Source organism: Chiroxiphia lanceolata, chromosome Z (assembly GCF_009829145.1).
Source record: "Chiroxiphia lanceolata isolate bChiLan1 chromosome Z, bChiLan1.pri, whole genome shotgun sequence".
NCBI lineage: Eukaryota > Metazoa > Chordata > Aves > Passeriformes > Pipridae > Chiroxiphia > Chiroxiphia lanceolata.
Genome location: NC_045671.1, coordinates 55,664,237 through 55,676,459, shown reverse-complemented (window position 1 = coordinate 55,676,459; position 12,223 = coordinate 55,664,237). Strand labels below are relative to the sequence as shown.

The window sequence follows — 12,223 nt, the reverse complement described above, 5'->3', positions numbered from 1 at the left end:
GCATTCTGCACAGCCCGCTGTCGCCATAGCTCCCTGGGGACACCCCGGCACCGGCGGGGCCAGCAGGAGGAGAAAGAACGGGGGAAAAGGCGGTTTCCCTCCAAGTCGCTACACAGAGGAACAGCAAGAGCGACCGTCGGGACACGCACGTGTCGCGACTGGCCAGCGGCGGGCGGAGCGGAGCGGGGGGCGGAGCGATCGCTCTGCCATCCGCTCGCCGGGGCTGCTGAGCTGGCGAGCAGCCCGTCACGTGTGTGGGCGGTGGCAGCGATTGGTCAGGCCTGGCTCCGACATGGCGGCGGGCGCGGTGTCTAACCCGTCTCAGCTCCTGCCGCTCGGTACCACGGGGCCCGGCGGGTTCCGCCCGGGGCTAGGGTCCCTCTGCGGGCGGGGACGGGAGGCTGCGGGCCCTCTGCGTGTCCTGAGCGGCGCTGCCGCCTGGCGGGAAGCGGGAGGGCGGGAGCGCGCCCCACGTCGGGCGGCGGGTCCCGCGCGCGCCCCGGCGGCATTTTGGAGGGGTGTGGGAGGGCGGGCGGAGTAGAGAGGGAGCGAGGGTGTTGGGGGGCGTGTTGGGCGTCTGTGAGTGTGGGGCTGAGGGAGGGGGTGTGTGGTGGGCGTGGGTGTGAGGGTGTGGGGGGGCTCACGTGTAGGGGGATGTGTCCGTGTCCGTGTGTCTGTAAATAACCACAAACAAGTTGTAAGCCGCAAGAGGGTGCTTTGTACAACAAACATTTCCCCGTGTGCTTACAGAGCTTGTGGACAAGTGCATAGGGTCACGCATTCACATCGTGATGAAGAGCGACAAAGAAATTGTCGGGACACTTCTAGGATTCGATGACTTCGTCAGTATCCTTCGATGGGAGTTCAAGGCTGCCCACTTCGGTCCTTTGGCTCAATTCGTTTATTGCTTGTGAGAGTTTTGAGTTCACTGGGTAGAACCTTTTTATATGGATCAGTTGTATTATTCCGATATTTTCAACTTTCAGGTAAAATCACAGTATGGTATAAACTGAAAATAGCATTAAATGTTCTTGATATAAAACTTTGAGCCTTGTTTTCCTTGAAACTGGATTTTCAGATATGGTGTTGGAAGATGTTACAGAATTGTAAGTATTCCTCTTTTTGCTATTGTTTGGTTTGCTGAGGCAAAATACAGTATAAGATCTGTAAGCAAAATGTTATATTTTTGGAATACTTGCCAGCTAACCAGTTTTTCCTTGGACTGAAACTAGAGTAGGGTGATCTGTTCAGGACAACCACGTCATAGAGCAGCTATTGCACGGTTTATAGTTGTAATGGGGTTCCTGATTTGTGATCTTAATTTTGATTGTGTTGAACTTTCCATTTCCGTCTCCTTAAGGCCTAGGCAGAGATTAAAAAAAGTAGGAAACTAAAGGATAAGTGTTTATTACTTTGTTATGCCATGCTGATATGTGATATTCAAGAAATTGGCAAGCTTTAGAGGGTGAACACACATCTTCATGTACTGAGTAGAAGAGATCGTTTTTAGATGGCAGGTAGCTTTCTTTACCCAGGCAGTCCATTTATTAAGATCATGCTGCAGTGTGGCTGATTTATATGTTAGTTCCCATAAGGAACTAACACAGAGATTTCTGTCAGTTCTGTGGTCAAAACTGGAGCTGTTGTCCCTGGTTCTGTGTTCTCACTTGCTATTTCTAATCCTCCTTCAGTGAGATTACACCTGAGGGCAGAAGAATCACCAAGCTAGACCAGATTCTGCTAAATGGAAATAACATAACAATGGTAAGTAATCATTGCTCATGTGTTGATTTTCTGTGCCTGTAAATCAGCAGTTGAGTTTCACTACTCTAAACTGAGCTTTCTAGACAGCTCCATTGCATCAGGAATTTTCAAGTACCTTCTGGGGCATCTTTGTTTATGAATTATGTTGGAAAACTGACCTTACTGCCTTACTTGTTACATGCTGTGGTTTACAAAAGAATAATGCAAAGACCATGGCTCTAGTTTTGTTTTTGTGAATGTTTTTCTGGTGTTCATGCAGGGAGTCACTGATTTTATTAGAACTATGGAATTTTTAAGGTTCGAAAAGATCTCCAAGATTGTAAACTCCAACCTTTGACCGAACACCACCATGCCAACTAAAGTGTCATGTCCAGTTGTTTCTTGCACACTTGCAGGGATAGTGTCTCCACCACTTCCCTGGGCAGTACATTCCAATGCCTGACAACCTTTCCAATAAAGAAATTCTTCCTGATATCCATCCCGAGCCTCCTCTGATGCAGCTTGTCCTGTCACTAGTTGCCTAGGAGAAGAGGCTAACCCCCACCTGGCTGCAGCCTCCTTTTAAGTAGTTATAGGCCAGCTCTTCCAGGGGCTTTTAGCTCTGGAGTGTTTGCTTGTGCACATGGGTCAGACGTTCCTGTGTGTACTTGTGTGTTTGCAGCAGTTTGGATGCTGACAAGCTCATTGAGTCATTTGGTGATCATGATACCATGTGGTGCCCTGAGAGCTACACCTTTATGTGCTCTGCCAAAAAATCTGGAGGTGTGTTGGATTATACCAGATCAAAAGCACTAGGATTTTTAGTTTGTCACGTGCTGATGTGTGTAGATTAGTACTGAAACAGCAATTAAGTGTTGTGATTATGTATCCCTGAGTTGAATTCTGCAGCTTCTTAGATGCGCACAAGCAGACCCTAGCAGCTCTTTTGCTTGTCTGCATAGATGGCCACAAAGCCCAGACTTTGGACACGAGTGTATTCCTAATTTCGTAGGAAGAGGAAGGCTCACTTGAGTCTAAGTTGGTTCTGTAGGAGTGAGAAATTATCTCCATTTTATTGTTTTACCTGCCTTGCACCTCTGCACTTTGTATCTGAGCAAATGTCATTCTTGACTTAATTTTGAAGCCTTTTTCTGCTTTGGTTTTTGTTCTGCATCCTTACAGGACAGCACATGTTCTGACTCCTCATATGGGGTGAAATTCCTACCATCCATTTAAGCTGGTGGTGTACTGCCTGTGAAGCAGAAGCTGGTGATTCTTAGAGTGCAACTTTTCAGCAAGACATAGATAAATTTCTGCATTAGATCTTGGGTCTCTTTTGGGGACACATCTTCCCATATCAGAAAGTCTGTGCTTTGGAATCTTTCTTATTTTGGTCCCAAAAACAGTGAAGCTCTTTCTCTTTAGAAATGCTCAGCTGATTATGACGAAGATAAGGAATGGTTATTTTTTTTCCCGTGTTTTTCCTTTTATATTTCTTCTTCTGTTGTTCAGTTCTTTGCTTCTTTCACAAGAAAATGCTCTGCTGACTTACTCCTTGCTACCTTTTTGGTATGTATGTCTCTTGCCATAACTGACTTCCTCTGTTGTGAGAGGAAGGTAATACTGAGTCTAAAAAACACTTTTGTGGTCTGCCATGAAGTCTCCATCTACTGAAATGCTTGTTGTAAAGCAAGAGCTGTCATGTATGGCTTTGTAAAGCTCAACTCTGTGGCACTAATACAAAAATGTCCTGTTCTTTTATAGCTGGTTCCTGGAGGAGAAGGACCTGAAGTATAAAGTGATGCAGTTGTCATCTGTGAAGACATGTTATTCATATATATTTTATATGTGTATGTGTAAAATCTAAATAGAGATTTTGGGATAGAGGTGTGTTTTGGTGTGGATTGTCTGCTGTGTTTATACACTTAACATTTTACAATAGACAAGGATTTTCTCTTCAGGAAAGGTGCTGATGGCAATGTTGACTTTGTAAGTTGAAATCATGACTTTCTTGTAAAGATACATGAACCTCTTTTGAATAAAAGGCTTTCTTTTTGTTAGTTACTGTGTTCTCTTATGTAAGTGCACAAGTTGGATAATTTTATAACTGGTTGATGGAACAGAAAAATTACTGTTAGATTTCAGTTGCCATCAGTCTTCAGTTTTTTTACATCTGTCACATTTGTTTTTGGCCCAAGTCTATATAATACACAAGTCATGAGCCAGAAGTTGCTGTTCTTTGGCACACAGGCAGACACTGAGCTGGATGTTCTGTTTAAAGGCTGCTTTGGGCTATGTCACTGGAAACTATGTGGCAGCTGCTGTAGAATTCTGAAAGCCCTTCAAACAGTGCATCCCTTTGATGCTCACCAGCTGGCCTTGGGGTTCAGCTCTCTTGGACTTCTTTTACTTGGTGGATACACTTCCCTATAGTAAAGGCACTGTAATGGCAGTTGGCAAGTGAGAACAGACAGACCAGACCTAGTTCGTGTTCAGGGGGTAAAAAACCCAAAGGCTGGTGCTAAAACTTCTCATTGATATCAGTGGTGACTCTGATTTCACCACTCACTGATGCCCTGTATACTCAAATTGGGAGCTGCCTGTGCCTGCTTGCATAGTTCAGAGCACTCTTTTTAAAATAAATGGGGTTTTTTGGCTGCATCTGTTCTCCTGTGAGGTAAAAACTTGACAGATATTGTGAGCTACTGTTTTAGGACAATTTCTATAAAGTGAGGAACTGCTGTTTTGTCACAATGCCATGCTGCCACTGCAGCTTATGCTTTCATACTACACCTCTCAACTGGCTTCCATGTGTAAATGTCTTTGGAGAGTAGTCACAGGTCTTACTGTAGACAAGGAGGGGCACTGTGTGGGCTCACACAGACAGGATGTACTTTACTTTCCCATCAGCAGAAGGAAGAAGAGTTGAAGAAGGGGGCTCATGAGCAAGAGACAGCAAGGAAGCTGCTGGAGATCTTTCTGCCTTGCTTCGGCTGACAGAAACGCTGCCTTCTGCTAACTGGGCCTGAGCTCACAAAGCAGTGAGAACTTCTCGCTGTAGCCTGTTAAAGGGGAGAGAGAGTCCCTCCCCTATCCCAGGGAGTGTGTGACTTCTGGCTCACGTGTTCTGAATAAATGATCTGCAATTGCAATGTTTAGATTGTGTGGTGACAATCTCTACCATTTACTCCCTGAACTGTTTTTTCTTTCTGTTGCCATTTCATCCTCCAGCCTTTTTTAAATACATGTATTAAAAAAATGTATATTTTAAACTTACATTTAGTTGAAACATCATCTGCTAGTGTTTGCCTCAAACACTTTCTTTCCTAGAAACAAGTTGAGTCTTCTCATTAGAAAACCGGAAAGATTTCTAGCCAGTGCAGCACTATGGTGTTGGGATTTTGTTGAATAAGATTCTGTGTATGTTCCAGTGTGTGCAGATCTTCGCTGGTTTGCTTGGCATTCATTATTCCTGTAGCCTTTTGCTTTGGAAGTGTGGTAGTAAGCTTGTCAATTCAGTAAGTGAGTGCTGGTGCTTTTTGTTCTTCCTCCGTTAGAAATCAAGTGCTTATTCAAACTGCACTGTCCTATAGAAGTTGTGACACTGGTATTCTCCAGAATGCTATTGAGGGTGCAACTACAAGTAGGTAATTTGAAAGAAGAACCTTAGGCTTTAAAAAGATAGAAAAGTTAATGATGCTTAAAGTTTAGAGCAGGGTAGTCATCAAGTTAAAATAACTTAATGGTTGTCCCACACATGGTGCTGTTTTTTTTGGTTTTTGTTTGTTTTGTTTTCTGTTTTTCTTTAGGATGGCACTGGCTGCAGTGGTCTTTAGTTCTACTACCTGGCTATCTGTCTCAGTAGGCAGAAGGTTCCTTTCTGCCTACTGTTTCAGTTTACTTGCTGTTCAGTCTGGGTGTAAATATCCTCTCTTTTTCCTGTAACCTCACTGAAATTATTAAAACGGCTCCCACCAGCCCTGGATCACTGGTATTTCTTAACACAGTCAGCACTTCCAAAGCTTATCATCATTTGTGATTTACCAGTCTCATCAGTAATGTGTCATTTTTCAGGTATAACAGTATTTTGGTTAAGAACTACAGTCAGACACGATGTAGGCAGAGAACACAAGTTTTATTCCAGTTTCAGTTGCACTGAATCTGAACTTGAGGCAGTTGATGTAAGGAGTCAGTGAATATCTTCAGGAGCTTGCTTTGAAATTTTCAAACTACCATAAGGAAAAAGAATCAAAATTCAGCTTTGTTTTGACTGGTGCTACATTAATGATGGTCTACATTTTTACTTCTTGCTGAAAGAGAGAATGGGTTTGAATTAATCACTTACCAACCGATTCTGCAGCTTGATGTCATTTTCATGAGGATACTACTGTTGCTTAATCAAACTGTTAAAGTCAGGGATTCACAAACTGTGACATTTTGGTTTAGAGGCCTTGGCTTACATTTGTACAATATGTTGCATAACACCATTTTCTGCAGAACCTAATATATATTTTAGAGCTTTTTTCTATAAGCTTTTATGAGCTCACACCTCTCTCTTGAAGCCTTCTCCTTGAAACTCATCATAAAGTAAGCATTACAAATGAAGTATTTGTTGCTTTAACAGGAAGAGAAACAGTTACAAGAAAACACAAAAATATACCTGTTTAGTCCATTATGAAGAAATACACATTTTAATCAGGCTGAATGCAATCCTCATATGTTAAAACTTAATAGTTTCTTAGCCATTTTCTTTATTTTTTTAATCATGTCATTTATAAAAATTAGAAAGACCCCTGTTTTATTGAAAAATGGCAAAGTATTGTAGTTTCATTCCAATTAATGGATTCTTAAAACCCAGAGTATCCTTTTTAAATCTAATTCAAATTCATAAACATTAGTATTTGTTTGTTTGTTTGTTTGCTTGATTTTTTTAATGAATATTTGGTTTTCAGGACGGATTAAAAAGAGTGGCCCTCAGCAGCCATTGAGTGTGAAGTGCTTTGTCAAGTCCTGCTGTCACCTGCATTCCCCTGACATTCCATCTGGTGAGGAACTTGACGTGGCAGCAGCCCCTGCAAACGAAGAAGAAAACGCAGGTTATAAGCATTTATAAATAAGCAATTAGAATCTTTTCCTATTCAACAAGCATTGGTATATTTTTATGGTGTAGGAAAGGTACTCCCCATTTCGGTGCCCCCACTAAGATTCTCCCAAACCATGGAACACTCTCTCACGCTCCCCCTCCTTCTCCCTGCTGCAGCAGATTGGAGAGGAGAATTGGAGGCAAAAAAATCAAGGATCACGGGTTGAGATAAGAAAAAATTACTGGAAACAGCAATAAGATAAGAAAACGAATGGTAATAGCAACAATACTAGTGACAGAGGGTATAAGAAAATAAACGACTCACATGGGAAAAAAACTCAATAATATGCAATCCTAGACAGCTCCCTTTGCTGCGTTTTCTTAAGTGGACTGAACCACTTCTCCCTGGAAGAGAAACCCTTTCCCTCCCCCAGCAATGACATGAGGTGGTATAGCATAACCCGGCCATGCCCCCTCCTGGCTACTGCAAAAATTAACGCTGTCCTGGTAGAACCAGGGCATATATACTGACTCCAGCATCTAACGCCTAGTGATGGAAAAGCAAAAAGTCTTTTTTCCCTAATTTTGCTGTCGATTGCCCTTGCAGCCCTGGTTCATCAGCCATGCAGATGAAGGGCCCAGCCAGATGACAGCAGAGCTTATTCCTGGCCCACCAGCATGTCAGCTGTTCTTTTTCTTTCCTCAGGGAGTCGGCATAGGTCGGGCCTTGTCTCAGCATTGAATCTGCACATACACAGTACTCTGGCAAGCAAGCAGCAACTGCAGTTCCTGTGTGATGGTTGCAGCCATAAAATCTTACTACACATGGCATTTCAGTCCTTCTTCCTATTCTCAGTGAACTCTTAAAACACACATGTGAACAAGACATGGAGAAAATTATCCTTTTAGCACTCCTAGCAGTAGGTACACTAGAACATTCCCTACAGCAATAGGTGTGGCAGCTTCAGAGAAATGAGACATTTAATTTATTGTCTCCCTTAAACTCATGAAATAAATCCCTTATCCTAGGGGGAAAGCACTAACTAAGCACACAGGCAATACTACAGTAAACTAATCTGTAACTTGAAGAAAATTTAGAAGTTATTAATAATGTTAGTTACTTTGTTCACTGCTTAGAAAAGTTTATTTCCTGTATATTGTTTCCTATATAAAGTAGCTCTGCCTTAACAGTACTAACTAGATTGACTGCTTTTAAATGTTTTTCTCCTTACATTATCACTGAGTATCTGACCCAGACTTTCTAAAGGTCATAAAATGACTGTATACAGTGTTTTCAGAAAAAAAACAAACATAAATACACTCATCTCCCAAAAGATTATACAACCCTTGTTAACACCTTAATAACATGACTTGCAATTTAGCCCTCTAAAAGTAAATTTTAGTTCCCAGTACTTACTTTCCTGCTGTTTCTTTAGGCGCTTTCTCCGGTCAATGGCAGCCACCTCAGCTTTCAACAACAGGTAACGTTTCCGAATTTCCTGCATTTTTGCTTGGAGAAGTGCTATGCGCTCATCACTGGTCAAATTTTCCAAGTCATCTGAAAGTTAAACAGTCTCTGTTAATTATTGCATTGCAGCATTTCTCAAACCTTCTGAATTTTGGTGAAATGGGAAGTACTCAAATCCTAGTGATCTGCTTTCAGGTAGCAGGCAGCAAAGCTGAGAAACACAGCAACAGCTACTGTTTTTTATCACAAGCTTGTGTACCCGTAGCTGACTGACACAAACACACTGAAAGTTCTTCTTACGAGAAGGAGGAAACATGTCCAAGTTCACTAAGGCAAAATGGAAAGGGAAAAAGTTACAAATCAATCAGCTAAGAGTCTAAACAAGAACTAGAGAAGGAGAAGTAAAGCAGCAAGAAAACCACCCAGGATTTATCACAGAACTAAGCAAACTGAGGATGGAATAATTTTAGTGGGAAAAAAAAACCCAAACAAGAAAATTCAAAAAGCCTTGTTATGTTATGTCACAAGGCCACACTAGCCATGTTTTGAAAATGATACTTACACAGTTGAAAACTCCATTTGCAAACTTTGGGCAAACAATTATCCTGTTCTTTAAGATCAGACTCCCTCTCTCTATTTTGTCCACATTTGCCTGTGGGAAGATAGATCGTTACAAAAACAAAGCAACTTTCCCACCCAACCCAAAGCTTACCAGGAGCTGTCTCACTCTAAAATGACAGAATCCATCCTGGTCTGGCAGCTTGGCACACAGCTCTCTGCACCACTGGTGCCCAAGTACAGCACCACAAACCAGGTCTGTGATGGGGCCCCTCTAATTCTGGAATGCTGGGAAAGGGAAACCTTTCACTGGAAGTACTGCCTGGTTAGTTGCTGTGCAGGTAGACTCAGAGCTGTTCTGTGAATCTATGGGAACCAAAATCCTACAGAGCTAGAGAGTGGATGAAAGTACCTGACTGTGTCTCCACAATCCATCCTGAAAACTGTATATTGCTGAAAGCATGTGTGCAAGAACATAAGGACATGGGGTAAGGACACACTTCTTGGAAGGAGACTCTTGAATACAATCCAACTGCTCAAGGTTCATATAGACAGAGTGCACTCTACTCTCCAAATGTATCATGGCAGAAGCACACTTTCTGCCTTAGAACCACTGCTATAAATAAATTGCCTGCATCAGAAAAAGCAAAGACACAGTGCAATGTGTTCCATGTGGGTGCCAAATTTATCCACATCTTCTTGCTTATGGGGCTATACTTTTATAAAAGGCTTTGAACAACTGATTACTACATCCTCTGATTCACTTTTTTTACTATTAATTTCAAAGAAATGGCACAGTACTTTTACACATTTCATTTCACACTGAGCTGCTGTACTTACTACTTTTACTCTTCTTTTGGTTGCTCACAGATGTTTTGAGGCTTGTTTTCTGCTTTTTTGAGGAGCTGTCTCTTTCCTGAGCATCTTGAAGGATTTTTTGGTCTCTAAACACTATAATGATGGGCAAAAAAAACCCACAAAAACCCCACAAAAAGTAGAAAGAAACAGAAATAATAAAAAAAATGCTTGCAGTTCTGTGTGTTTTTCTCCAAGTCTATACATCTATAATTAACAAAACAATAGAGATATATTTATTGAGGGCTACCTACTGACCTCTTTTAAACTCTTGCCTTTGTTTAAGGAAATGCATTTTGTTGCATTTTTTCAAAAGAATGGTTCCAACAGAATGACGAAGATAACACACCTTAAGAGCATTTTGAGAAAATTCAGTTAATGTTAACTGAAATTTGTTGCAATGAAGAAACCACTTCTGTCATCTCAGGATTATAGTCAGACATGTACTTTTTTCCTTAGTATTAATAAATTTTTAGGCACTACAACACAGTGAAAGTAGCTGTACTTTTGATGGTACTGCAAAAGAGCCAGTCACTTTCACAAAGAAAAGTTTTGTATCCAACCTTGCCAACAGTTAAAAAGCAGGCAACAGTACACTGACATCATGTGCACAACTGTTGGCTGTATTTATTATCCCCTGTTCTCTAGTTGTCTCAGGATCGATCTGAAAAATCACATCTGATTGTGAAACCCAGTTAGGGTCAAGGCTTGATATCAGGTTGGTTTTTTTCTTCTATGGATTTTTGTATGTATTTATGTATTTTTTTAGAACATTAACTTCAGAAGGTGCAAGTTTGAAATGATTGCCCAAGCATGCAATAACTGGCACTTTCTCTCTTCCAAATAAACAGCTTACAGAGAATCAAGGAACAGCATCTTCTACTTGTAAGGAGGGTACTCAAAATGTTTCTGTCTTGCTACAATGTATTACAGCTTGTTAGGTCCAGTATAAGTGTCATTCTTACACAGTTCTTTTCCTCATTGAAACCATCACGTTTCCTAACAAAAGGCCAAGAAACTTCCTGGCGGTATTTTATTTTCTAGATGACTATGCCATTTCCACACATTTGAAGTAGACAACAGGCTACTACTTCCTCCAAAAATTCACTTCCCAGCAGTGTGACCATAACAGAATGAAGATACATCAGCAGTGCTAAAATGAGAGTTGGTTAGTTTGAAGACAGCTCTGTTTACCCTTTAATTTACCGTTTTCAGCGTGCTCTGGCTCTGGTTGCTTACTACTACTGGAGCTGATACTGACATTGAAATCTGTTGTACAACTATTTCCCTCACACTGGAGATCTTGCAGCCCTGCTACAACACTGTGTGCCTTTACTGTGCCATCCGTTTCACTTCTGATGCTTTGTATCTCTTCTTGATTTGGTGGAAGACTCCCAGAGATGGTGACACTGGACTGGCTACTGGACTCCACTACAGTTACAGACAAAGGAGTATTTAGCACTGAATACTCCTCCTCCTTCTCTCTGTCAGTTTTATTCTAGGTGAAAGAACAGATTAAGAACTCTTCTCATTCAAGCAATTGTAAAATTGTATCCTACAGTTAATCACCTCTTACAGTTATTGTAAACATCCAACCTGCAAAGGAAAGCTCTCATCTTTGTTTAAAAGATTACAAGTACCTTCCTACAGTCCATGCTGAGACCTTTCAGCTGAAGACAGGGACTTTGTCAACGCTGAAACAAACTGGAAAACAAAAACAGCCAACCAAGTGCTGTAGGAGCAGTGGCAGTGCAGGATGCCAGGCTCAGTGGCCGTTGGGCAGTTGGGCAGCTCTGGGCCGTTGGGCAGTTTTGGGCTGTTGGGCAGTTGGGCAGTGTCCTGGCACATGGGTTCCAGAGGTTCCATGATGCTGCAAGGGGAGTGGGCAAGAGGGTGGGGCGGGAGGAGTGCTGACACCTGTGGCAGGAGGAAAAGCTTCCTTGCAGCCCACTGCCCAAGGAACCTAACTTAGGCCTAAGTATCAGTTTTAAAAGAATGAATTTTGAAAGAAATGCTCAGAAATAAAATGATAGGGACGCACGTATGGACTAGTCATAGGTTTGCTCTCCAGAGTCATCAGAAGGAGCTCTTGAATTTCACACATACACATACCCTCTGGAGCTGGCTCCCAGCATTGATGATAAAATGGATCCTTCTAACTTGTTTTCTATAAATTCATATGTAAATTTCATTAAAAAAAAAAAAAAAAAAACACAAAAAAACCCCCAACACCCCCCCTCCAAAAAAAAAAGAAAAGAAAAACTGAAAGAAGGAAAGAGAAGATTCCCCTCCCCACTCCAAAGAGAAAAAGCAAAATCTCGATAAGAAAAGTTTTTGTCTTTATAAGGCTGGGAAGCCACTTTTCCTGTCAAGTATTCATAACCCCTCCTGGCTGCCAGGGCACTGCTGACTCATATTCAACTTGCCATGAACCAGGACCCATAGGTCCCTTTCCACGGCACTGCTTTCCAGCCTCTCATTTCCCAGTCTGTACAAACATCGAGGGTTGTCTTGTC

General features: G+C 41.8%; 2 protein-coding genes across 2 annotated transcripts; one reads left to right on the top strand and one right to left on the bottom strand.

Annotated features, from left to right (window-relative positions):
- Nucleotides 1-230: 230 nt before the first annotated feature.
- LSM5 (LSM5 homolog, U6 small nuclear RNA and mRNA degradation associated) lies at nucleotides 231-4,895 on the top strand. Its single transcript, XM_032676240.1, has 5 exons — nucleotides 231-338; nucleotides 751-846; nucleotides 1,079-1,106; nucleotides 1,692-1,764; nucleotides 3,508-4,895. Exons 1-5 carry the CDS (start codon nucleotides 293-295, stop codon nucleotides 3,538-3,540), a joined length of 276 nt encoding a protein of 91 aa, XP_032532131.1. The 5' UTR covers nucleotides 231-292; the 3' UTR covers nucleotides 3,541-4,895.
- Nucleotides 4,896-5,859: 964 nt separating this feature from the next.
- On the bottom strand, nucleotides 5,860-11,519 carry LOC116780877 (AT-rich interactive domain-containing protein 4B-like). Its single transcript, XM_032676239.1, has 7 exons — nucleotides 11,348-11,519; nucleotides 10,914-11,205; nucleotides 9,693-9,803; nucleotides 8,857-8,946; nucleotides 8,244-8,384; nucleotides 6,764-6,815; nucleotides 5,860-6,053 (listed from the first exon to the last, which is right to left on the bottom strand). Exons 1-7 carry the CDS (start codon nucleotides 11,360-11,362, stop codon nucleotides 6,044-6,046), a joined length of 711 nt encoding a protein of 236 aa, XP_032532130.1. The 5' UTR covers nucleotides 11,363-11,519; the 3' UTR covers nucleotides 5,860-6,043.
- Nucleotides 11,520-12,223: the final 704 nt, after the last annotated feature.